This window comes from Hyalella azteca, unplaced genomic scaffold (assembly GCF_000764305.2).
Source record: "Hyalella azteca isolate HAZT.00-mixed unplaced genomic scaffold, Hazt_2.0.2 contig433, whole genome shotgun sequence".
NCBI lineage: Eukaryota > Metazoa > Arthropoda > Malacostraca > Amphipoda > Hyalellidae > Hyalella > Hyalella azteca.
In genome coordinates this window covers 16,687-42,667 of record NW_025930784.1, presented here as the reverse complement: position 1 = coordinate 42,667, position 25,981 = coordinate 16,687, and the positions used below count along the sequence as shown (strand labels likewise).

At 37.6% G+C, this 25,981-nt stretch overlaps 1 protein-coding gene and 1 long non-coding RNA gene across 2 annotated transcripts; one reads left to right on the top strand and one right to left on the bottom strand.

Annotated features, from left to right (window-relative positions):
* Positions 1-2,545: 2,545 nt before the first annotated feature.
* Positions 2,546-3,348, top strand: LOC108671494. The gene is made up of 3 exons (XR_007156625.1): positions 2,546-2,678; positions 2,972-3,126; positions 3,293-3,348. It is a non-coding gene; the product is annotated as an uncharacterized LOC108671494 (long non-coding RNA).
* Positions 3,349-5,384: 2,036 nt separating this feature from the next.
* On the bottom strand, positions 5,385-24,726 carry LOC108671493. The gene is made up of 4 exons (XM_018159046.2): positions 24,687-24,726; positions 7,351-7,625; positions 5,704-5,890; positions 5,385-5,401 (listed from the first exon to the last, which is right to left on the bottom strand). The coding sequence occupies exons 1-4, from the start codon at positions 24,724-24,726 to the stop codon at positions 5,385-5,387; spliced, it is 519 nt and encodes a 172-aa protein (XP_018014535.1).
* Between the last annotated feature and the right edge of the window lie 1,255 nt (positions 24,727-25,981).

Below are 25,981 nucleotides of genomic sequence, written 5' to 3'. Positions count from 1 at the left end.
TTACGAAACCTGCGCCTTGGCTGTGAAAATGTCAGGATGTAAGTTTAGTTATTTCTGTATACGTGCTAATATTTTTAAAACGTAAATTTATCACAACCGCACATAAGAATCAGATAGAAATGCAGAGGAAAAATACTCTTTCGAGTAAATTAAGATTAACTATATAATTTTAATTTTGCTTTTAATATTTTTATCACTTAAATTTAGCCAAAACGCAACTGAGTGCATATATATACCAGATGATTGACGCAAACGAATTTGGACCTACACTAAAGTTGAGTTGAGTTTTACTAAATTATTACAACCACTACAGCCTAACCTAACCTAACCTAACAGCTAACACTATAAAACCGCAAAAGTGATGTTCAAATTGCACAGATTATCAGTGCAGCTTTTTGTGAAATGGAAAAAATATTATTAACTAATGAATTCAAATTTGAAATTCACCCAAACCTAGGAATTTATTCATCAGAAAACGGCAAAAATTCTGTTCAAATTTCACTATTGTCAGTTCAGCTGTCACCTAAATCTAAACCAAAACCTAAACATAAATCCAACCCAAGGCCTAAAAGAAAATAAATTTTTAATGACAGTCAGCTATTCGAGGGAAATAAATAAGAAAATAATTACAGACCACGAAGATGTTTGCACACTACCAGAGTCGCCCTCGATTAGCCATGTTGGAATGTGACTGCACTTGTGGTAGCAGTGGTGGAATGTGCAGATATCTATACCAGATAGGGAAGTTTGGAACCACCGCTCCAGGCGCTCCTGAGCTGCGTGGACTCCAGTTCCCTTGCGATGAAATTTGCCATATTTTCACTTTTAATCAAGAAGCCCATTAATGATTACGATCGTATAAACATGCAAACTTTTCTGTTTGTAAATACTTGATTGACAGTGTAACGGAAATTTTTATTACTGTTTAGACCAGTGTTTCCCAAAGTGGGCGATATCGCCCCCCTAGGGGCGATGGAAAGATTTTGGGGGGCGGTAAGGGAGAAGAGAGCGGTAGGGGGGGCGATAGTCTGAAGTCAATGTCAGAAGTTCGAATGTTTGTTTGAGGATTTGTACACAACACGTGCAGCACATGACTCCCAGCGATGGGTTTTTCCACCCAGATCTGTTTTTTTAACCTCTCCTGGGTTTACGTCTGGGACAAATTAACAGCTGGACTCGCAGCCGGTCTCACGGCCAATTTCTAAATTCAATGATCAATAAATATCTCTCAAACTAATGAACTTAACTCGATGAAACTTGGTATACGTATTCATTAGGATCTAATAATAATGTTTTGCTCGTGAAAATTGTTTTAATTTTGCCATAGTTATATGGCAATACGGGCCGAAATTCACAGCGATCAAGTAATCTCTTCCAAACTACTGAACAGATTCGAACGAAATTTTGAATTTACAGTCCTAACTACCAAACAGTAATGTTTAGCTCGTGAAAATTTTTTCTATTGTGCCTTCGTTCGCGAATTTTTTTTTCATTTCATCTTCATTTGTGATTTAAATAGCAATACGAGCTTAAATTCGCAGTAATCAAGAAATTGTTTCCAAAATACTGAACAAATTTGAACGGAACCTAACCTCAGCAACGGTGATGTTTACAGTTTTTTCGTTTTGCCTTCGTTTGCGAGTTATACGGCTCTTGGTTAACCGACCGGTAGAAAAGCCGATCGTTCCTCCTATATCTGTATAACTCGCGAACGAAAGCAAAATAGAAAATTGTCACGTGCTAAACACCACCGTTGAGAGGTTAGGTATGTATATACAAAGTTTCGTTGAAATCTGTTCTGTAGTTTAGAAGAAATTTTTTGATCACCGCAAATGTATTTGATAAATTACCCGGCGATACGGGCCGGATATAAGGAAGTGTGACATCAAAAATGACGGTGAAATTAAAAAAAAAAACTCGCAAACGAAGGTAAAATAAAAAAAAATTTATGAGCTAAAAAGTCACCGTTTGGTAGTTAAGAATGTATATTAAAAATTTCGTTCAAATCTGTTCAATAGTTTGGAAGAAATTCTTTGATCACTGCGAATTTCGGCCTGTTTCGCAATATACGCGTAACTCACGAATTAATGTGAAATTAAAAAAAAATTACGACCTAAACATCACCTTTAGGTTTTGATGAATAAGTGTTCCAAGTTTCATAGAGCCGCGTTCATTGGTTTGGGAGATATTTCTTGATAATTGAATTTGGAGAGTGGTCGAAAGACCGGCCACGAATCCGGCCGGAAATTCGCCCGAGACGTCCTGAGTTTCTAGTGCTGAAACAGCTAAAACAGCTGAAAAAAATTATCGGGCTCGCAAGGATGACGTCACGGCTCCGAATCGCCAGATGCATTGTGGGATCGACGGCCATGTTTGTAGACCGAGCTAGCTTTCGCTACAGTATTCAATCTAAGTCTCCATTTGAAATTTTTGCTTGAAGATGGGACGCTACTGCGCCGTTATTGGATGTACAAGTCATTCTCACGACCATTTAAACAGAAAACTTGACAATGGAATGAGTTTCTTTAGTTTACTAGCCGTGAAGGAAGGACAAGGCAGCTTAGTTCTCGACGTTACCACAAGACGTCGACGAGCATGGGTGGCAGCGATTCGACGTGGGGCCATCACATTTGAAACTAAACAGAAAATCTTCGTTTGCTCAAGACATTTTCTCTCTGGTACGCATTATCATTATTTAGTTATACCTCTTTACTTTGGTCATATCTATTATAAACACGGTGCTTCCTTTCTATCTTTGTTCTTGATCGTCATGGTGAACATAGTTCTGCACAAGCAGTTGTCTTTCCAAAACAGAATCAGGTTTATCTCTTTACAGTTTACCCATTGCTGTATTTTAATAATCTTGTCGCAATAATGCGACGTCACCGGCCTGCCTAGCAGTCGCATTTATAAGTCGCATTTTTTAAACGGTTGATTTTGCATTAAATATGTGATTGTTTGTCGGTTACAGGCCAGCCTGCTTATGAGATGTTTACCACCGACCCTGACTGGGCTCCTTCTCTCAATATGGGGCATGAAGAATTGAAACAAGATGCAACAAGATTCAATCGTTTGAGGGAACGGGAAAACAAGAACAGAGTTCAAGCGATGGCCAGAGCAAGACAGGTAGTTACAGAATAAAAAATTATTATCCATACACTAACAATGACAGTTCTGTTTTGTCATGTAGCCCTAAATTACTATTTGTACATTTTAACAATGACATTTCTGTTTTGTCATGTAACCCTAACATGTTTTCAAGGCAATAAAAATTGTTCTTGCTTTTGTTCAGGAGGCAGAGGAACGAGCAAAAAAGGAGGCAGAGAAGGCGGCTAGAGAGGAGGCGGCTAGAGAGGAGGCAACTAGAGAGGAGATGGCTAGAGAGGAGGCGGCTAGAGAGGAGGCAGACGAGCGACCAAGACAAGAGTCGGAGGATGATGTGTATGATTCATGCGATTTTTGCCACTTGAGGATTGGTGAAATTAATAGACTACTTAAAGAAAATCGTAAACTGAAAGATGAACTTGAGCATCTGCGATTCAGTGAGAAGTTTTTAAATGACGACACCAAGGTGAAATACTATACTGGACTGCCAAGCCATGCAACTTTCATGGTGTTGTTGCAGTGGCTAACTCCAGTGTTGAGCAGAGAGCGGAGAATTCTGTCACCTTTCCAGATGTTGCTCTTGACATTCATGAGACTGAGGCTGAACCTGCCAAGGACTCACATCGGCCATCTCTTGAGAGTTTCACCAACAACGGTAGGCAGTATGTTCTACGAAACAATTCAAGCTATGTTTGTGAAAATTGGTGGTTTTGTACAGTGGCCGGACAGGGAAACTCTTCACACTAGCATGCCACACCAATTTGTGGAAACTTTTGGTAAGAACGTTGCCGTTATTATCGACTGTTTTGAAGTTTTTATAGAGCGACCGTCAAACCTGAAAGCTAGGGCTCAAACGTTTTCCAATTATAATCATAATCACACAATTAAATACCTCATTGGCATAGCCCCTCAAGGTGCAATCACTTTCATTTCTAAGGGATGGGGAGGAAGGAGTACTGATAAACATGTTACAGAAAATGACGGATTTTTAATTAACTTGGTACCTGGAGACATTGTTTTGGCTGATCGAGGGTTTGACATTAAAGACAGTGTACTTATGATGAACGCTGATGTCAAAATCCCTATTAAGACAACTGGTCGTGCTCAGCTAGATGCCGAAGATGTTGAAGAAACAAGAAGCTTGGCGCACTTGAGAATTCATGTGGAACGTGTGATAGGCAATCTCTGCAACAAATATGAAATTTTGACTGGCACGATTCCTATCGCTTTGATCTTGCCATGTGAAAATGAGAAGGCAACGTTTCTTGACAAGATCGTACGGGTTTGCTGCGCCTTGACCAACATGTGTCCTAGTGTTGTGTAACTGATCAATATGACACAGAGTTAGTGTCTTGCTGTCCATCCCATGATTTTTTTTGTTACAAAAACCATGCCATTGTGTCTTCAGGGACTAAGGAGTGAAGATGTCAAAAACCCAAGAGTCATCCTTGTTCGGTGCTGAATCTCGGCGTACACACCGAAGATGAAACCATTCAGTTTCGCACTTCTCATTGTTACATGCTACCATGTCATCCATATCAGTAGTTACATGACCGAGCGCATGGCACCATTTTCCATAAACAGCCTAAATTATAGTTTACCAATCATTTACCCCGAATATTACCCAACAAAATTAACCAATTACCTATGATCCTTCAATATTATTACGAACAATTACCCCCGAATATGCATAAACAGCTTAACAGGGTACCGATCATGAATCTTGCCCAACAAAATTAACCAATTACTCCCGAATCATGAGTTAACGATCATTTACCCCGATTTTACTACACTCTTTAACCGAGAATAACCTAGAGCGATTGCCTGAAAAATACTTCTGTGGAATATATAATTGATTTAAATTTTTGAAATATTTTCCAGAACCGGGATGCTCATGAAATATACATATTGCATACATACAGAGCTACAACCATTGTCGCATGATACACTTACTCGAGCGAGGCAGAAAGGGAAAGCCGGCTTGGGACAGCGCTGGCGTACTATGCACGGGTGAACACCATAAATGCTTACATGCATAGCGGTGAGCTGCGTTCATTACAGCACCATCACCAAGGCTAACGCACCACTTTCATTGAGGCCATAGAAGTTAGTCATATTATCTCATCCGCTCATGTAAGAAGAGTCATGTTTAGCATGATTTTCAAGCACAGACCGGCACATGTTGCACGGTCCAATGCCTTCTTCTTTGCTGTTGACGGGGTGTAGTCAATTCTGTATCCCACCTGTGGCTCCACCTTGGCGATGCTGCTTGGAACCATTCAATATGCTGGAACTCCTGAAACACAGAAAACAGCAACTCATCTAATTCAAAATGACTACACCATGTTAATTAAGACATGAGACCATATTTGTAACTTGACGAAGCTGCAACTGGACTTTTTCCTTTCTTTGGTAACACTTGCACAATTGTATCCAGTCTATCCAGGCTTGGTGCTTGTCTTTAAAAGATCTATCTTTTCTTAATCCTTTTATTGTCCTAATCACAGTATCAGATATGCACTCAGTTTTGAAACCAAAAAAGAGCAACCAAAAATAAGAGTGTTGAAGTTGAAAGCAAAAAGATGAGTTTGTCCTTACCTGTGACTGTTGTTTTCTCTCTGCATCTTACAATGGCATCAACTTTGAATAATACCGCTCCAACATGTGTACAAGTCTCTCCAACCCCTGCCACACAGTCACAGTGAGCTGATATGATGGTGCCGTCAGCATCAGCAATGATCCAAGGCTTCAGCAGTTTTTCATTCAGCCGCATTGAGTGCATAACCTGAAAGCAGAGAGATATGCCTGTTACTGTAATATTTATGATATATGATACTATATATTTTGCTAGATCAGAATCTTCTTGCCAGTAGACAAGCTACATAAGTAATAATAAAAGTAATAGGTAATATTTACAGATCATATTACATTGTCATGAATTATTTATGTATATTACCGAATACAGATACAGGTTAGAATTTGGAAGGGGTTAATATATGGACTTGTGTACATATCATATTGGATCTAAAAATATGTAATTAAATTTTACATTATATTTAGCTAATATATTGGAACTGATCATGCTACTAGGTTGGATCAATCTTGAATATATGAACCCATATTCCTAGAATAAATAGTGGCAAAGTAGTGAGTTTTTTAGACTCTCCCTCAAGTTAATTTTTGAGTCCCATAACTGGCATAAGTAGGCCAGTAAAATATCATGGATACCACTCATCATACCAGCAGTACCGTCAAACAAGGTACGGCCATATGGGGGTAATAAGGGACAGTCCTCCAACATTTTGTAGAAATGTTGTAGCTGCTAAACTAATCAAAATATTGCAAAACTAAAAATAGTGGCATAAAGTTCCTCATTTTTAATATCTATGTAACATAAAGCAAGTTAAGAAATCATACATTTATTACCTTTAAAAAATCAATGAAAAAAGTGTGAAAAGTGAGATTTTGGAAAAGTACCTCTGCTAAGGTCTGTACTCTGTAGCAAAAAATATTTGTTAATAAATGGCGGCAATTTCCACAAGACGGGATAATAAGGGATCCCACATGGGGTAAAATGGAACACCCCTAAAAGCTAAAAATGCATGTGCAGTAGAACCATGGTTAGCAAAGGCTCCAGTTAACAAAAAATCAATTAACAACAAATAATTTTGATTACATTTATTTTGCTCAGTGAAAAATATTTACCTAACGAAAAATTAATGCATCATCAGACTGTCCCTCATGCCTCATTTCTTCATTCTCACATTAATTCAGGAGGCTTTTATATTGCATATAGCATCTTGGCCCCCTCACAAATATCAGGATATGAAAATTTTTTGGAGATGCCATAGCAGCCATACACCTAGCCCTTGGAGATGCCATACAATAGCCTAGTTGCAAAGAACTTTAAAATGAGCCCAAACTCATTTATAAAATGTTTCATGGTAGGAAGTTATTAACAAAAAATGCTCAAAAGTCAAAAACCGTCCCTTATTAGCCTTAGGTAACCGTAACCCTGTTGGCTGTTGCCTGTTCAGGCTGTTTGACGGCATCACACTTCACACATAGCCTAACTGCTGCCTAAGATATTGGTTTAATGGATTAAATCTTCAGTAAATAAGGAAATTAAAAATGAACTGCTTCTAGAATATCTCTGGTTTGTCACTAGGCTATGTAGAATTTGAAAATTCTAATGATTATGATTCCACCCTTCACTCCGACTCACTCGTGATCCATTATAATCACCTTGGCAGCAATGACAGTGTTGTTACAGTTGGCAGGTTTGTGGGTGTATATCTCCTGCACCCATCCATCCACAAATTGTTTGTAAGATTCAAGCGTCTTGAATGCCTTAAATTCTTGCAAGGTGTATTGGCTGACGCCAAACACGAAATAGTTAAATAAATCACCGTGTGAAATGGGGGGCAGGCTTGCAAAATCTTTACACCACTGCTTTGCCGGCACTTCATATGGATCAACATCGTTAATGTCTAGCAATTTTCTTAAATAACTGTCTCTAGCTGAAGGAAGTAGTTTTTCACAATAGCTTAATCCTTTCTGCCTGGCTCATTCTTTCTCCATTGTCACCATTCACCAAAACATCCAACCGACTGAAACGAGTAAGAACGAAAGAATGGTCTACAAAGATGGCGGCGGAGCAACGCGGATTACTTGGAAACGCGGGAGCTTGGCGAGCCCGATTGGTTCACTAAATGTAGTTCTATTTCTGAAATACACATTTGTGCTTAACCTATATCTTTTAAATTTGCAGCGTACTAAATTTCAAGAGATGCGTATGTCTGTGGGGGGCGCTAAAAATTCACTAGGGAGCCAAAGGGGGCGCCAGCCTGAAAAAGTTTGGGAACCACTGGTTTAGACAGACGGTACACACTGTAAGTAGATTGCAGAACGATCAATTAACTATTTGAGTCCCCGCTGTCTGATGTTTTCAACAAAGAAAATGTACTTATTTGGTAAACTTCGTAATATAATATTTGTATTATTTTGTTATATTTTGATTTTTCATGAATGAAATAATATTAGGTAGTAAATGGAGGGCTTATCCCAAACCTAAGACGGTAACTTATGCTCTTAAAAGTTAAAAAAGCCATCAAAATACCTTCTATCGAATTTTTATCGATTGAAAACATATTAAAATGTTATGTACACGGCTATATTAATTTTGGAAATAAAAATTTTGAAAAAGAGGTATAAGAATTTTATATAAATAAAGGCAGTTTTTTCAAACATTGAACGACATAATACGCACCAGTTCAGCTAAAAAAATATACGTTTAAAAATTTCTTTTTAAAGACAACACTTCCAAAGAATCCAGTATCTCCAATCTCACAGATATACAATGAATTTCTCATCTAATTTTCGAAAATTAAAAAAAATTATTTTTCAATTTTTTTAATATAGGTATATAAATTTTTTTCAAAATTATTTATTCTGTTAATTGATTCATGCATTGCCTCTTACTTCACACAAGTGTGCAAAATTTCAGATCAATTAGACCGGTAAAAGTGTGTCATATATCAGTTATAAGATTTGTAGCTGACAAAATTATTTTTTCAATTTTTTTAATATTGAAAAAAAAAATTTAAATTTTAAAAATCATTTATTTTGACATTTAATTCATGCATTGTCTCCAACTTTAAACAAGTGTGCAAAATTTCAGATCAATAGGATAAGTAGAAGTGTACCTATTAAATTTCGATTACAAGATTTGTAGCAGACAGACAGACAGACAGACAGACAGACAGACGAACAAGAAGTGAAGTCAAAGAGAAGTGTTGTAATAAGAGTAAAATAGTGAATAAAAAATCAAATCACTGTCTGAATTGACTCGTTTAAAACTGAGTATAAACTTCTGGTGACGTCAAAGCAAATCTGGCCATTAGTTAAGAGTGGCCTTTAATTTGGACAAACTCGGATAAATAGAGAGATCACAAGTACAGTGCATTTCTCATCTATAAAACGAATATAAATAGATATGATGTCAGAAATGCTTCTATGTTCAAATTTACACAAAAGTATTAACTACATGTACGCAAAAAATCTTGAAGTAATTTAAATCTCAAATTTAAAAATCTAAGAGTTAAACTGCGACCTCATTTTTATTACTCTTTATCATCAAAAAACATTGTAAAAGTAACGTAACTATTAATGAAGGCCAAAATGATATAATTTAAGCACTTAACGTTCATGTGAAAAGACTAGTATCACCATAAAATATCACATAATGAATCAAATACAGATACAATCATATGCATTAAAGCTTCATTTGCAAATAAATTTAAAGCGAGTTCTTCCACCGAATCATCCTTATGATTTTCTATGTAGAGTAATCTAGTTACCGAGACCTCTCATGTTACTCTCATGCCGTAACTCTTATCCATTTACGCGTTTTTAGGAATTCTGTTACTGTTGTCCGCTTAAAATGAGAATAAGTGCTAATATAGTTCAGCAAAAATAAAAATCAGTTACGATACATAATTACAGATCAATTGGTTCTTGTGTTTTTCATAGCCGAGCGGCTTGCCCGAGAAAAAAAAAGTTCCAACGTTGCTTCCCTATCGAAATTCGAAGACCTGTCAGCCGCTGGCACACGGACGCCCCAAGTTCTTATGGCCGGGTAAATTAGAAGCTCTATGTCCGCATTAGGTTCCGGTTGCCGTAGAGATGTGTATAAGAGACAGGCTTATAACAAACTAACCCACTTGTGTGCCTCACAGTGAAAGGTGCTTATAACAAACTAACCCACTTGTGTGCCTCACAGTGAAAGGTGNGGTCTTGCAGATGTTAATTCCAACTTCATTTTTAAGAGTGAGTGAAGATCACCCAAGTTACAGGAGGTGGTGGCGGCGGAGAGCATCTAATTTTTCTTCAGCTCCGAAGGAGTTAATGTCATGTCTTTTTAGCGCATTTTCTCATTTATGGAAAAAAGGCGCAATTGTGCTCCTCATGTCCGTCCATCTGTCCGTCTGTCTGTCCGCCCATCCGTCCGTCCATGAGCACGTTTTCGTCGACGAGAAAATGCGCTCTCTGTCACTCACTTCAGTGAGTACTGAATTTTATTTTTTTAGCTACTCACCGTTAAACAATGGCTTGCTTAAGTGGCACAGCACAATAAATATTTATGAGTTCGTAATCCCAACAGACACTCACCGACGGCTTTTTAAACTATATCCGATAATTAAAGATGTGTATAAGAGACAGGTACATAGAAGCAAAACACCCTACGTGGCCGACTTGCTCCTGATTCACCCCTAAGCCGAATATAGTTCCTCTAAAACGACCTTAATCGGCACGAAAATTTTGACAGGGTTGATGACCGAATTACGTGACAAATATTGGGATGTTTCACATATAATACACAACTGACCTGCAACTCTTTTTCGCGAGACCAATTTACACGTGACGGAAGGGATTAATTATTTGAGATGAAATTATTCTAGAAATTAATTATACAATATTGACTGGGGGCGAGAAAAAATGATTTAATTGTTGGTTATCTTATATTTAATTAATTAAGATCAGATCGGAATTAATTAAATCTGATCTCTTGATACGCAAGTAATTTTCAGAACACATCTATTTTTTGAATAAATTATATTCATATTTTCGTCTATTCAGAATATTACAAACAAATTTTTTGTTTGGATAGTTCCATAAAATTAAATGGAAGCCACTTTATTTTTTTTTATCCAGCAAGTTTCACAATGAACCTCACTGCTGCTCCCTACAACCACAACTCAATCAGAAGCTTTGCTGATAAAAAAATTAATTCTGAACCTAATGAGCTTAAATGTTATTAAGAAATGTTTAACAGCGATGTAATAGTAATCCCGGGGCTCCGTGTACCTAGGTTATTTGCTATTCCGTGTGTTGGTTAATGTTAAAAGATTTCAAAGAGCATCTCGGAGAAGTACAGAATTTCTATGACTGAAACTCCACCTTCGGTCAAAGATTTCTACCGCTTGGCGACCAGGCATAGAAGCACCTAGAAATAAAATTAATTATTCTTGAACTAGTAAATACGGTCAGCTCTTAAATATATATACTTGTGCTTATTTGTCAGAATTTTTAAGGATATTTATATTTCAAAAGATAGATTAACTATTGAGATGACGCTGACGAATTTCTCAATTTTTTTCCGCTAATCAAGAGAGAAGTTCTCAGAAATTATATCAAGTATAATGATTAGAATGATCAATGTCAAATTCCACTACCAAATATTCTATAGTAAGAATACTTTTTCAAAATCTTCGTTTCAAAAGCTACCGAATTGTTAATTATTGGTATATACGGTACCTATTCTGATCTCTCCTCAGAAGCGATATCAAAAACCGTATGAAACATAAATTAATTTCACTAAATTGTTTGATAATTCCATATTTTGCATATATATATTGCTTCATTTCTTTTCAGGCATGCCTGCAGGAATCTACAATAATTATATTTTCTCGTTCGGCGCTGTTATTCTTCTTTTATATAAGAATATAATATAAAAACTTTATATAAGAATATGAAATTATTTGGCGGATTAAAAGCGCTCAAAAATTATTTACTTGCCAAAAAATTAAAATTTTAATTCCCTGCATGAAAATCACATTCTTTTGTTGGTTTCATGATTCGTGGCAATTGCTGCAGGCGAATCCTCCCAGAAGCCATCAGTGCTTCCATTGTTTCATTTTTACTTTCTATTTCACTGTCGTTAACATGAATTCTGAAGCAAATTCAATTTGTTCTTATATACGGCACACTAATTACACCGCGGAAGACCGATTTTCAGCGTTCTTGCTAAAGTTCCTAAATCTCCAATTTACTTACATGCACATTCGGCTTGACTTTGTACTGGCAACATGAATTCGATTATCACCAGTTCTAACACTATTTTCCTATTCTAATACGATCATGTTTTACGATAAATTTAACTTTTGCAATGAATCGGTTTTCTACTTACTTTTAAGTTCTGCAAAGTTCCTATAAGTTGTCCGCTGTTTTCAAGTACAGCAATCGTATAGGAGTCGACCAGAATCATTGATTCCATGAAGATCTTGAGGTCGAAGATCGTTGCATGAGCAGCGAAATCGAAATACTCGTATCATCAGCCCTATATGCGGGCCTGTGTTGTGTTGTTTGGTACAGGCTTATGGCGCTTTGTTCCGTACAGGCTTATTGCGTGTTGTTGGTCGCAGGCTTATTAATTGCGAGGTGTTGGTTGCAGGCTTATTAATTGCGTCTTGCTTGGCGAAGGCTTATAGTGTTTTTTTTTTTGTGAAGGCTAATAAGGCTAATTGCCTTGCGCTTGGTTCAATTGAATGCCCAAATGAAAATTTTTGATATTCGAATGTGCAAAATTGCCCATCTCATTTATGTTTTCTGCTATGAGACCAGGGAGTTCATTATTTCATAAAAAATAGATGCTATTGGCAATACCAATTCAATTGGTGTAGACATTTTGTGAACAGTGCGGCCTGTGTTCGAAATGTTTGGTGCACACCTTTTGTGAACAGTGCAGCCTCTGTTAAAAATGTTTGGTGTAGCTTTGTTGTGAACAGCGTAGGCTCTGTTTGAAATGTTTGGTATAGGCTTCTTGTGAACAGTGCAGCCCTGGTGTAATAAATCATCAGTCAAAATCAACCACACAATCGTCTATTTTTAGAAACTTAACAATATGACAAGGAGTGATCATGAAAGCAAGTTTCTTTATGTAGACTACCAGCTAATAACAGCTCATAGTAGCATCATTGATACAGAACGTGCTTGGGGAACTCCAGCATTTGACTGTTGATGTCATTCATGGCAATCCAGTTGCGGCATCACCGCCGTTTAGAGAGGTTGGTGTTGGTCTCTTATTAAGCGTGCCAGTGAGAGAAGTTAGCGAGCAGTTTTAGCTAACAATTCTGGTTCGAATTTTGTTCTACATGAATCATATCCAGTGTACTTGTGTTTGTAGGAATATACAAATTTTATTATTTTGATCTTAAGAATATTTATCCTTGTATGTAATATTTTATTTTTAGAAATACAATTTTGTCTTGCACCTATTCTAATGAAATAGTATTATTATTATTTAACTGATATAACTCAGCCGTAACGACCTCCAAGCATTCGTCAAAGAATTCAGTGCCAAGCATTAAGTTTATTTGCAAATGTACTGCATTGAAGTACCTATATTATTAGCTGGAGATATTTTATCAGTGAATTAAGACGATTCATGTGGTATTCACGCATTCAAAGGCCCAACATTTGTTAAGGGGACCGACCTGGCTAAAATTTTCAATTTTGGCGTTTTCCATTTTTTGGGCTCATCTTAAAGCTTACCTTTTGACGCATCCAACGGTGCCAGAATCATCCCTCTACGTCGAAAAATGATTTCGTGACAGCTTCCCAAAGAAGGGCAGTTTTTAGGCCCTTTAATTACGTGTCTCGATGTTGTAGGATGATATTTGTGGGAGGAGATAGATTTTCTAAAGTACCCCTTTTTAGCCGTTTTCTATGAATTTCACGTTTTCTATCAATTTTTTCAAAAAAATCATACGAGCAAAATGTTTTTCTTTCTACATTTTAAGTATGTATGTGAAGTTTCATGATGATCGGATAATAACTGTAGTTTCTCCGGGGGCAGCCCGGTCCCCTTAAAATGGTAATTGCCGAAATAGAAATCAGCCAATCGTTGTTATCTTGGCAAATCCTTGAAGGTGACAGTCATAGAAGAAATGATAACTTCACTTACCTGAAAAAAAATCATCCCTTTTAAACACGATCGGATATTAGTAATTGATTGTTTGTACCGCTAATTGATATCTGTATACTATATGCTTGGACAGGCAGAATGAATAACAGTGATGAACTAGTAGGGACTTTTGTGTGGCTGATCAGCTGATGTGTGGCCACTATATTAACTTAGTATCCTATTCCATGAATGTATTCTTCCTTCATGCCTACAAGTTTCATTTAGTCTTATGATGAAGTTCATGCGGTCGGGACTAATGCGTAATTTCTTCTAGAAAATGATATCAATAGAGGCAAAGCTGTAACTGAATAAATTGTAGAAATCAACTATGAAATGCTTTGATCGTTTGTAGATATCAATAATTTTTTGTCAGGTGAAACGTATAACTCTCTCAAAAATACGATTTTTAATAATTTCATCCCAAAGCGAGGAGGTGGAAGATGAAGAAGATATCTCCCGTTTGTGCTGCAATCGTCGCATTTTCTTTGACTATTGGTAAGTTCTCGAACAAAATTACAAATCAATGAAATATTTTAGTATTTCAATATTTAAAACGGTCAACATATCCGTAATTCGTTCGAAATTTTTAGAAGAAACAATTAATAGGTAAATTGGTGTTTTTTATTACTTGCAATCAATTTTTTCAAACAAAATTCCCCGATTCATTCGTAAAGAATCTGGAAAACGACTTTTTCGAGAATTTGTTAACCTGACACGTCAATTTTTTCATGAGTCTCAATGGATAGACAGAAAATCATGTTCTTTCATGATCTAGTGAAGAAATATTGAACAGTATTCACGCAACGTGTTCATATGCTTTAGTGACATTTATTCATTGATATTTCAACCGACGTCGAGGACTTCTCTAAAATAGGAAGATGACAATCAGTTGAGCTGGATCGTCACGCCATCTTTCTCATTCCTTGCTTACTCTTCACGAGTGGATAAAAACCGCGGATTTCTTTCTCTTGACTGCTCACAGTTGAATCAGGTGCAAATCGGCCACTTAATCCATTTGGGTGCTAATTAGGAGCTTATTGAGTAAGTCGATTGCACCATTAGCCGAATCTGCGCTATGTAACTAAAAAAGTGCAGCAGGCCACTCTGTCTCATGTTAGACAGTGGTATCACAGTGAACCGTGATCATCTCCGGCTCATGGAATGGCGTCAATAAATATGCACATTTATATATGCACGTTTCTTCTTTCATACGATGGAACGAAATGAGAAAGTAATTCCATTAATTACGGTGCGAACATATCTGAATTTATTTTGCTGTATGTAAAAACCAAAAGCTGCTTGAAGGCATGGATACATGATTAAGGGGTTCAAGAGGAGAAAAATGCTTAATAAGTACATGACAAGAAAAAATTAATGCTAGCAGCTCCATGAGATTAATTTCAAATCCACATCATAACATACATAAAAAATATGGAATCTGTTAGTTAGCAGAACCACTGACAAATAAATGTTCGGCTTTGCATTCAGGGTCTATTTTCAGGGTTTATTAAATTTTCAGATCACTATAATTTTGAGATGGCACTGCTTGATATTGTGAGAAAGTTGATTGTTGAGTACTAATGAACGTTGCCTGATGATAGGCATTAAACAATGTACCTTCGGTTATACAAACAAAGTATACAACATTTGAATATTTTCAGGTGAAGTTCACAAAACTGTAAACCGCACAAGTGTATCATATTGCGGTGAGGTTCACAAAATTCCTTTAGTGAATTAAGATCGCTTTATTCAATGGCGGCTACTGGGCATTACTCATAGCGGCGCGAGTGTCATACGTGTCCAACTTTGCCCAGGCGCCTCGCTACTTTTTGAAAAAATTTATAAATATTTGTAATTAGTTCAAACAACATCGATGAAGAAACATAGTCAAGATTTACGGTTCTTGTTTCTCATAGTTACTTTATCATGTTCGTACGGCAAAATTTGTTGCCAGACTCGTTATATGTTATCCCGGTTTAGGATAATGCAGCCGGAAGGAGTAGACACTTAAATAAGATAAATTTATGAAATTGCCATAGAACATGGCAATGTTAGAAAGAAAACAAATTCTAACTGGAATTTCGACGGTTAGTAATAGTTCTACTCATCTTTACAATCACCGGAAGCAGAATTTTATAGACTCGTGCAGAACGTTCTCTGGGCGGAACGTACAAGTGAAGTGTCGTGAAATATCAAGTCGTTATCATATTACACTGGATGTTACGCGCGCATGCAGGAGGAAGTTGGGATGCACGCGGGTCTCGTTTTGAAGTGCATTACCGCAAACAATTCATTATATTATTTCATGCCTGGAAATACAGGAATTAACTATACCATATTCAATCTGCGCGATGCTGCAATGGTTAAAATTGAGCCCTGAAGATACACTATGATGTTGTTTTCAAATATTTTGGGAGAACTTCGAGGACTGACTTAAGCGATTATTGCGAGAGAATGGTTAACAGTATATGTGAATGTTATGTGCTGATATATATGAGAGAAGTTTCAATCCTGGTTAAGGTGAGAGACTGTTGTTGAAAATGTGCCTTTATTCTTAAGATCTAAATATTCAGGTAGTTCGATTGGTTATAACTTAACAGCCTATTTTTCTTGACTTTAAGTTTAAAGTTGACACCATATAATTTAAGACCAACCCTCGCGGCAACCCTGCTACTACTTTCAAACTAATCATTTCTAGATTCCAAATAAAGAACCACCTACCCGGCCACAACGTCAAGAAAATACGTCTGCGTCAAAACAGTCAGTCTCTAGCAACAGATGGTGATGTCAACAGTGCCTCCATGCAGTCACCTTCGATTTTCACGCTCGACTCGTTTGCCACTAAACATCTTTAGCCAATCTTTATGTAGAGATGGGGAGTTCGATGGAGTGACCGGCGGCAGGAGGGCGGAGGCCTTCTATACGTTGCTACCTACGGCGCTACAGTTCTTTACGTCTACCGTTCGGACTAACGACAATGGATGTTTGACGCGGCGACAATGACAACACGGCAAAGATCCTATGGACGTTTGACGTGGTAGCAGGTGATTGTCGCGCATTACTTTGTTACCCTTAGAGTCCCATCAGACACCAACTCCTCCACTTGCTTCTTAAGAACCTTCATTTTACCGAAGGAATTGAAGAATGAGCATACTCCAAATTCCCAAATGACTATTATCAATAAACTGATGTCACTTATTTGCTTAATTCGCAAGTTAACTAAAAATTTAAAAGCAAAGAATAGTCCACAAAAATTCATATCTTTATAGAAAACGTATCGGAGTCCAGCTCCAACGTCAGTTCGTAGAATCTAGAATTACATAGAAAGTCACAAGTTATTACAATTGAAAGCACAGAACACAATGAAAACCTAAATTTACAAGTAATAGGGCATAAAAAAACCTATCTATTCAAAATTACAAGGGGATAGGAGCTAACAGCTGAATTTAAACTGGGCCTAAGTTTAAAATGTACAATGATTCTAAAATACGCAAATCTGAAGTGCCGGAGGTGGAAGCTAACACTTTAAAGTCACTATCAGAAACAGGGACATCGCACTGCTCGGCGTGAATGCGCACATCCGAATGAGAGGGGCGCGATAGCAACTGTCCGGTCCCTACAACTCCTGCCCTTATGCTCAGCGACCCTGGAATAAAGATTGCGTGACGTCATCCCGACGTATGCAGATGCACATCGTGCACAACGAATTTGATAAACCGGGGACGATCGCATATAAACAGGAAGCACATCTTTATATATAAAGAAAGAACCGATTTTGAAACTGTTTACCTGAACAATATGAAGTTTGACGTTTGGAAAGTATCTATTGAGCAAGACTTTTAATTCTCTTGACATAGCTTCGGACGCAGGGCCGAAGTATGGAAAAGAACAATAAATAACGTTCCTACTATCGCGCTCGGGAGCAACCTCACTGAATCGCTTCGACATGAATTTCTTGATTTGGGTATACGCCAAACTTGCCGGAAATCCATTAAGCGAGAAAATATTTTGTAAAAATTCAAATTCAGCATGCATAGCATGGTATGTTGAGCAAATGCGAAAACCTCTGTATAATAATGTTTGTTGCCCATTTAACTTGAACCAGAATGAACAAAAAATAAAGAAACTGGTATTTAGACCGGTGAATGTCGGCTTTCGGAACACAGAAGTTAAAAACCGGCCATTAGATTTCGTAATATTGCAATCGAGGAAGGACAAACTATTATTAGATTCAAGCTCCACGGTAAATGTGATAGAATTATGTTGCGAGTTTAGGTAATCAAAGAATGGTTTGACATGGGAGGGATGTTTGAAAATTAAAAAGGTGTCATCGACATATCTGTTATAGAATATTGGCTTAAAATCAAGAGCACAATTGGCCAGCCAAGAAACCTCGTGAAAACACATAAAAATATTTGCATAGGTCGAGCCAAGCGTTAGTCCCATGCCTAAACTGTCAATCTGTCTATAAAACTTGCTAGCAAATATAAAAAAACGAGCTAAGAACTGATAATTATAAAAGAGATTTGAAAAATTTACGGTTTAAACCAAGCACAAGATCATTAATATTTTTACACAGAGAATTGAGACAAATTTCAATTGTTTCGTGAAGGGGTACATTGGTGAATAAATTTTCTACGTCAAAGGAGGCCATAGTTAAATCCTGAACGGCAGTAAAATGTTTCAAGCGATCCACAAACGTATAAGAATTATCAACAGAATACTGATTAGTTGTAAGACAGTTTATAACCGGTACCAGAAATTTAGCAAGTTTAACACTAGGTGTATTATAGGCGGCAAAAATTGGTCGAAATTGAAACTTAGAAGCAAAATCAGACTTGTGAATTTTAGGTAAGCCGTATAACATACCAGGGCAAGAACCAGAGGTATAAAGTTAAGTATAAGTTTCAGGTGAATGGCCAGAAGAATCTTTATGTTTACGCAAAAAATTATTGATTTTGTCATCGATTTTCAAAATTGTTTTAGAGATCTGATCTGTAGTTTCAACAAATTTGGAAGGATCGGCGAGGCTTGTATTTAGGCTACTATTATAGCGTCTACGATCCACCAGAACAACACCCTTGCCCTTTTCAGGTTTACAAATGACTAGGTCTTTATTTTTTGCTAGGTCTTTCAATAAAATTGTATCACGAGGTTGGAATACAAAGGAGAAAACTTTATGGGACTTGAAGCCATAAAAATGCCGGTACGCTAAACTTTGCAGGTTGCCTAAAAATTCGGGACGATTAGGAGTAGGAACATTCTTAATACTAAGAACGAGTCTTTCAAAAGCTAAGAAAAATTTATAGAAGTCCAACTTAAATACGGGTAGACAGAAATCAAGGCCAAATGCGAGCAAAAATTTAACGCGAGGTTCCAAGTTGAAGGAACTAAAGTTAAAAACAACTTTATCAGGGTTGACGGGATGAATTTCGTTGTAGATGCCTAAGTTATGAACGTTTTCTATAAAGATGTGAATTTTTGTGGATTATTCTTTGCTTTTAAATTTTTAGTTAATTATTATCAATTTCGTATTACCCAATTCTTAATTTTACCTAATTCTTGATGTCACCTAATTCTTATCGTTACTTAAATTTTACCATTACCTAATACGTTTCCTAGCTCGAACTATTACCTAAAATGTCGTTTACCGAGTAGCCATTACCTAGAATACTCAAATTGCTACCTTTACGTTTTACCAACTAGCTCAAGTGCTTGTGCTTTCTTACCTTACCTTAAAGCCTTACCAAACCTTACCTTACCTGCTAGCACTGAGCTTATTACCTAATATTACCTCTAGTAAATATTTCCTTCCTAAGATATTGAACGGTTACCATTACCTCGGGTACCTATGTCACCACCACCAAATTTGGTGTCACCACCAAATAAACCTAGGTATATTTTCTGATACAATCTATGTTTAATATCCGGGTTTAAAATTCTTACCAATTTAAGTTGCTTTGCATCTGACATAATTTTATTATTTGACAGCTGCGCTTCATCCTCCTTTTCGGAACCGCGGGTGGCGGAGGGTCGGGGGGAGCGCCACCGACAGGCTTGACCCGTTGTGTGGCATCATCATATCATCGTGTGGCACACGATGAGCATTTCAAATACCCACTGCCTTCCCCCCAGAAGGAAGCGGGCATTTTTCAACGCACTTCTTAGATTCAGTCGTTTCCATGCCGAAGCTATCAGGTACCAAATACGGCCCCACGATCGTCCCCAAGCTTGCTCGGTCTATGGCCTGATGTGATTTAAAATGAAGATGCTATCTGTACCTCTCTTCCTCTTTTGAGGAACTTGATTCATTTATTTGTCAGGTTTCGGCCGTAGTGGTTTCAATGGCACGTGAAGTTCTCTAATCAATAATAATTAATTATTTCAGGAGGGAAATGACAACACATGGAAAGATTCAACGCTACCTATATTATAAAAATCAGACACAGACCTAAGTACAGAAACTGAACAGAGTTATTGTCAAAAGCTAGGTATAGCACCGGTACCGACTGGCAGCTCACTACTCAAATGACCGCCTCTACTAAAATAAAAGAACTGCTAACTCAAGTTCCCCAACTGGTCATTATCGGGTTTGGGACGGAGACACCAGTGGACACTGAGGACTGGTCGACTTTTCCGTAACTTGATCTTCCGTAGTTATTGTTAATCGACGGCATCGCGGAATCTTCATGACACCTTGGCTTGGCGCTCCCTCGATGGTATCTCTTGATGCGCCTGTGCTGGTTTAGACTCCCGACCTTAGGTGAAGTCAATAACGGGACTCGAGATCCGTAAAAAAACGGCTTAAGTCGAACGTGGGAACTGATGAGTAGTACGAACTCGCTAAGAGCTGATTAACTCTAGTCGTATAGAAGATTCTTTAGAATGTGCCGTGTTTTCAAACTCGTCCGCAATGGTATTTTCCAAATTCTACGCTCAAGCGCACATAGACGTTCGCGGAATCCTCGGAATCTTGTCCCCGGTCTTACGCAGGCTACAAATCTCGTCGCTCGTCACTTTCGTTATGCTTCCCTAATTGGCAGTTGCACGCACATCAGTTGGCTCGCTGGCTCAGGACTTCTTCCTGACGCACGCCCATGCAACCCGCAACGGAGTATTGCTTTGATGTTATCCCTAAATGATCCCAGAGTTTTACCCCCATAAACAACAACATCCACTTAACCCTATATTTTGTTATTCGCATTAGCCCCCCAAATTATACCATAATCAACGTTCTTAATTCCTACTCTCTAATGAGACTGGATTCTAGTCAACCGCTTATTTTTCTCGTGCAACCACAGTGTAAAGCGGATATGGAGCCGCTAATTCACGCGCTGGGCAAGCTAAAGGCGTAGCCCCCAAAATTTCGATAGGGTTTTTGGCCGAAGAAACACTGCCATCACGCCGATATTTGGCCGCCGATTATACGCCTATTACATCCCTGAATTCTTCTTCATATTTTATTCATCACATGGCATTTCTATTCAGGAACATGACTAGTTGACTTAATACTAGCTAAACCTATACCTAATTGTTATTCAGTACAATTTACAAACAAAAGGCCTGGGAATTTTTTTTAAATCCATTAAATAAAAGAAAAACAAAAATATCAAACGAGACAAGTTAACAATTCTATAACAAATCTGAGGTACTATACAATTAAAACAGTTATGTCAACTTTTGAATTCGATAGCCTACTTAGGCCTACCTACTCTTTTTCCTTTATAGTCAGTCACCTGGCAGAGCACTGGCTGCTGTATGTGTGGAAAGCTTTCAACCCTTGAGTGGAAACTGGAAAGCTTTTTTTACAGGTGAACTTCCATTCCTAGAATTCCACCCTGGGTGAGATTTAATTTAGGTAGCCTAAGATAGTTTACTAGGTAGTCTACACTTAAACATTAAAGGACTCAAAAAAAGACTTTGGAGTCTAATAAAGTGTCTGCTTTAATACAATGCACTTGAACAGTGGATATTTTCTTCCTAGGGTGCAGGAAACTTGTTCAGTTCATGATACCTACATTATACCATATTTTTATAATAAAGTAGGTAATAGGTATATCATATAGCTAATAGAGCCATATTAGTATCAAGCATAACAATTCAAATTCAACAATTTAAATCTGACAAATATTATATAATTTCTATTCATGCAACTGCAAGCATAATAGTATTTAAGAGCAGTAATAGCACTGGGCTTACAAAGGATTTTTTAAACTCATTTCACCAAAAATAGCTATGGAAATAATTGTTCAAAATTTTATTCAACTTCCTATGGGATAATAGGAGTAGGTAAATAAATCTGCCAAGCCAAGTATCTTATTACCTAGAAGTAAAAGTAGGAACAGAAAATGAGAAATGTCCCCAATCCCCAGAATTACAGGGTCAACACCAAAACTCTCGTTAGTAATCTCGTTTGCCACCATGCTGAGACATGCTGCGCTTGGCCAAGTGGACTTAGCCCTAGATTTTAAGGCACGTGTGGTGTAGCTACCGAAGCGTTACCGTAACGTCATCGCCTGCATCAATACAGCATCATAGCTAGTTACCTACAATTTGATAAAAACTAACAAAGCGACAGGCGATCGAGGCGACGCGACAGCACAAGATACTGATAGTAATAGACGACAATAGTCACAAACCAGTGATTTACATCAATAAAATAATTTAGAATAATCTCATCTACTCAATGTTTCAACTTTTAATCAATTTCTTACTTGTATCATTGTATGATAATGCTACTTGTAGTGTAGTAGCCTACTAGGCTGCTAGGCATAGCCTGCTATCCAAAATATTTGCTAGATTTAATCACCTTAGCTTTACTGAAGACGTAATAAATTTAATATTCTAGCCTCACCTTACGAACAATTCGACGGCTTTGAAACGTGAAAAAAAAAACTTGTCGGAACTGCAAGTTCAAGTTGCTCTTTCTGCAACGATGAGCAAAGAGTGACCTGTGCACTAATGCAATGTTGCCACAAGCGTCATACAAAGATAATTCTGATACTGTTTTTGAACTTTATTCTATTTACCATATTATTATAAAAGGAATGAAAATTTATCGCTTATTTTAATTGATTTTCCTCCGATATATATGATGCAATTTATGTTAATTGGGTCAACTTTATACATATATAAATTTGATTTCCTAGCAACTCCGAAATATTTGAATCTAAACTTTCACACACTATGTTAATTCAATCAACTGATACCTGAACAAAAGGCCCTAATTATATTTTTTATAAAAAGATTACTTTACAGCCTTTTGGAATTGGAATTGAGTGCGTACTGACCTCCGGTCACGACCTTAAGATCGGTCATACACACAGTGTCACGGCATCAGTTCTCTGGCTACAGAGATTTCCGCCGTGGGTTAATCCAAAAGTCGTTACCGTGAAACTTTATTGAAATCTTGGGTGGCAACCTAAACAACGTAATCTGCAAAAAAAGCGATAAAAAATGATTTACAATTTGTCCTATTCTTTACAGACTCAGAGAAAATTAACTCGACGAATTCTGTATCGAAACCATAAAAATTTCTAAGAATGAACAATGGCTGGACAAGGTACTGCGCAGTGCGCATGAAACGTCACTGAATGCCTAGCTTTGAGTATTTAATAGGAAAACGTATACTTAATCGTTAACACTGAAATTTATAGCAAAATGAATGCGCAATAAATAATTTGATGGTCACAGAATTAAAACTCACGAGGATTGCGGCTCCATCATAAAGACGTGAATGAACACTGAACAGTGGACAGACATGAAGCGGAGCGCAGCCGACTTCCAAGTCAAAGTGAACAATGACGAGCAAGAGCAATAACGCTATGACGGAGCGTCTCTAAACTGAAATTACAAATTACAAAATTATCGCAGGAGTCAGGACTATCGTCGCATGAGAAGTAAAAAAAAGGCAAAGGGATAGGTTTATCCCTATAAGCTGTAAATAATTGAATTTAACGAAAGGGAAATTTCTCGGGCGCGACACACTGCACAAAAATGTTTCACTTCGCACTCTGCAGCTTAAAAAAGTTTATTGGCATGAATTCACTACAATCCTAATAGACTAAAATTATTCAGTTATACATGTCAGCATCCTGATAGAAAAAGAAAAAATATAACTCAGTAATCACTGCAGTGAGTGACAGAGAGCGCATTTTCTCGTCGACGAAAACTTGAGGTCACGGACAGACGGACAGACAGACAGACAGACGGACGGACGGACATGGCGAGCACAATAGTGCATTTTTTCCATAAATGAGAAAATGCGCTAACAATGCACTAAAACATTCAGCACAGTCACCTCTGCCTTCCATTTGGCGTCGAAAAATGTTCATTAAGTGTAAAAAGTAATTATATTTTGCTCGAAATGACTTGATTTTCATTCTCAGTATATATAAGGTAAATCAGAGATCTTAGAACGAGTAGCAGTGAGTTCAAGTGTTGCAGGTATGCACACCTACTACTCATTGATAAATAAACACCTACTTAATTTTTTCATGAAATTGTATAGTATCTGTGATTTGGGGAGATCTATTATGGAGTCAAGTTTTACAACACATATAAAACTTAGCGTTCCCTAAGTAGTTGCTTGTTACTGTTGTTGTCGTTATTTACGCCGATGATCATGTGCGAGAATAGGCAGCTCTGCTGGATGGCTGGCAGAGGCCACCGTAAGAGGAGGAAGATTAGCAGAGGCAGTGTGAGTGGTCAGGAAAGATCCTGTCTCAATGGTAGTTCGGCTAGTTCCCTACAGTGAGAACAGTACTACAGACGTTTAGAGTCATAGGTGAGAAGAAGTTGGAGAAAAAATGCTGGAGAAAAAAAACTGAAAGCTCACCAGGCCAAATGGGCAGACAAGGGAATGATGCCTTCCTCATTGCGTAGATGGTTTATTAGAGTCATTTTGAGCCCACTAGTGGGCTAGTGGCTAACATGAAGGCTGGGTTATGAATAGTTTTATGGGCGACTACTGTGAGGCGAGGCGTTGACGTTCCAAATATGGTCAGCGTAGCTGAGCATTGATCGCTTGACTGTAACTAGGCGCAGAGCTGGGCAGCGCTACCGCTATCGCTACATGCTCAAAATATAGAGGCGCTACCGCTACCGCCACACCCAGTAGATTGTAGCGAGCGCTACCGCTACAGTAAAATGTAGCGCCGCTAAATATTAGCCGCTACAATGGCAAAAATGATTGGAAATCTCCAAATATTCATTGTTCTGCTATTGGGATTTACTCATAAACATTTAATGATATTAATACAATTTCAAAACGTATCACTGCAACGTTATTGCAATTAACCTAACCGAACTAGTACGGGTTAGATGCAGTAAATAAAAGTTAGTTATTTTTATGTTTTACCTTCCCTACATGGATGTCTACTTTAATCTACCAATCTCGAAAATTATCCACATATACACATAAAAAAGTCTTTTATTTGTATATATATATACATATGTGTGGATTATTTTTGAGATTGGTAGATTAAAGTAGACATCCATGTAGGGAAGGTGAAGCATATAAATAACTGTGCAAAAATAACTGTAAGATAACTGAAACATGAAAAAAATACCTGTAAGTGGTAACTGGTAACAACTTAACAAGAAACAACTAACATGTTGACACTAGTAACAGGCTGAGGTTGACAACATTACACCGAAATCTTTCGTACAGTTTTATTCTGTAATTTATATTATGTATGTATCATGCTGGTTTTTAAATAATATATAATAATATTAAGTAAAATATAAAGGCTTTTTCTATAAATTTAGCGGTAGCGCTGCAGCGGTTAAACCTCGTATCGCTCCTTAAATATGTAGCGGGCGCTACCGCAACCGCTACAATTGCTTAAATGTAGCGGTCGCTACATGTAGCGCGCTACTGCCCACCTCTGACTAGGCGGCAATTAATCCTCCTTCTATAAGAACCAGTTGCTGCCAGCCAGGTCTTTTAGGATGCGTAGGATTCCCGTCGCTTCTGTGGCCATGGCCTGTAGAACGTCTCGCTTTGAAATCATGTTGCAAAGAGATGGCGAGGTAGGCCGAAAGGTACATGAGTAGGAGTCGCTCCAGGATCTTAGCTGCTGGGCTGAGGAAGGTACTTGTATGGGCGGTAGGACGAACCTTGGTCACTTG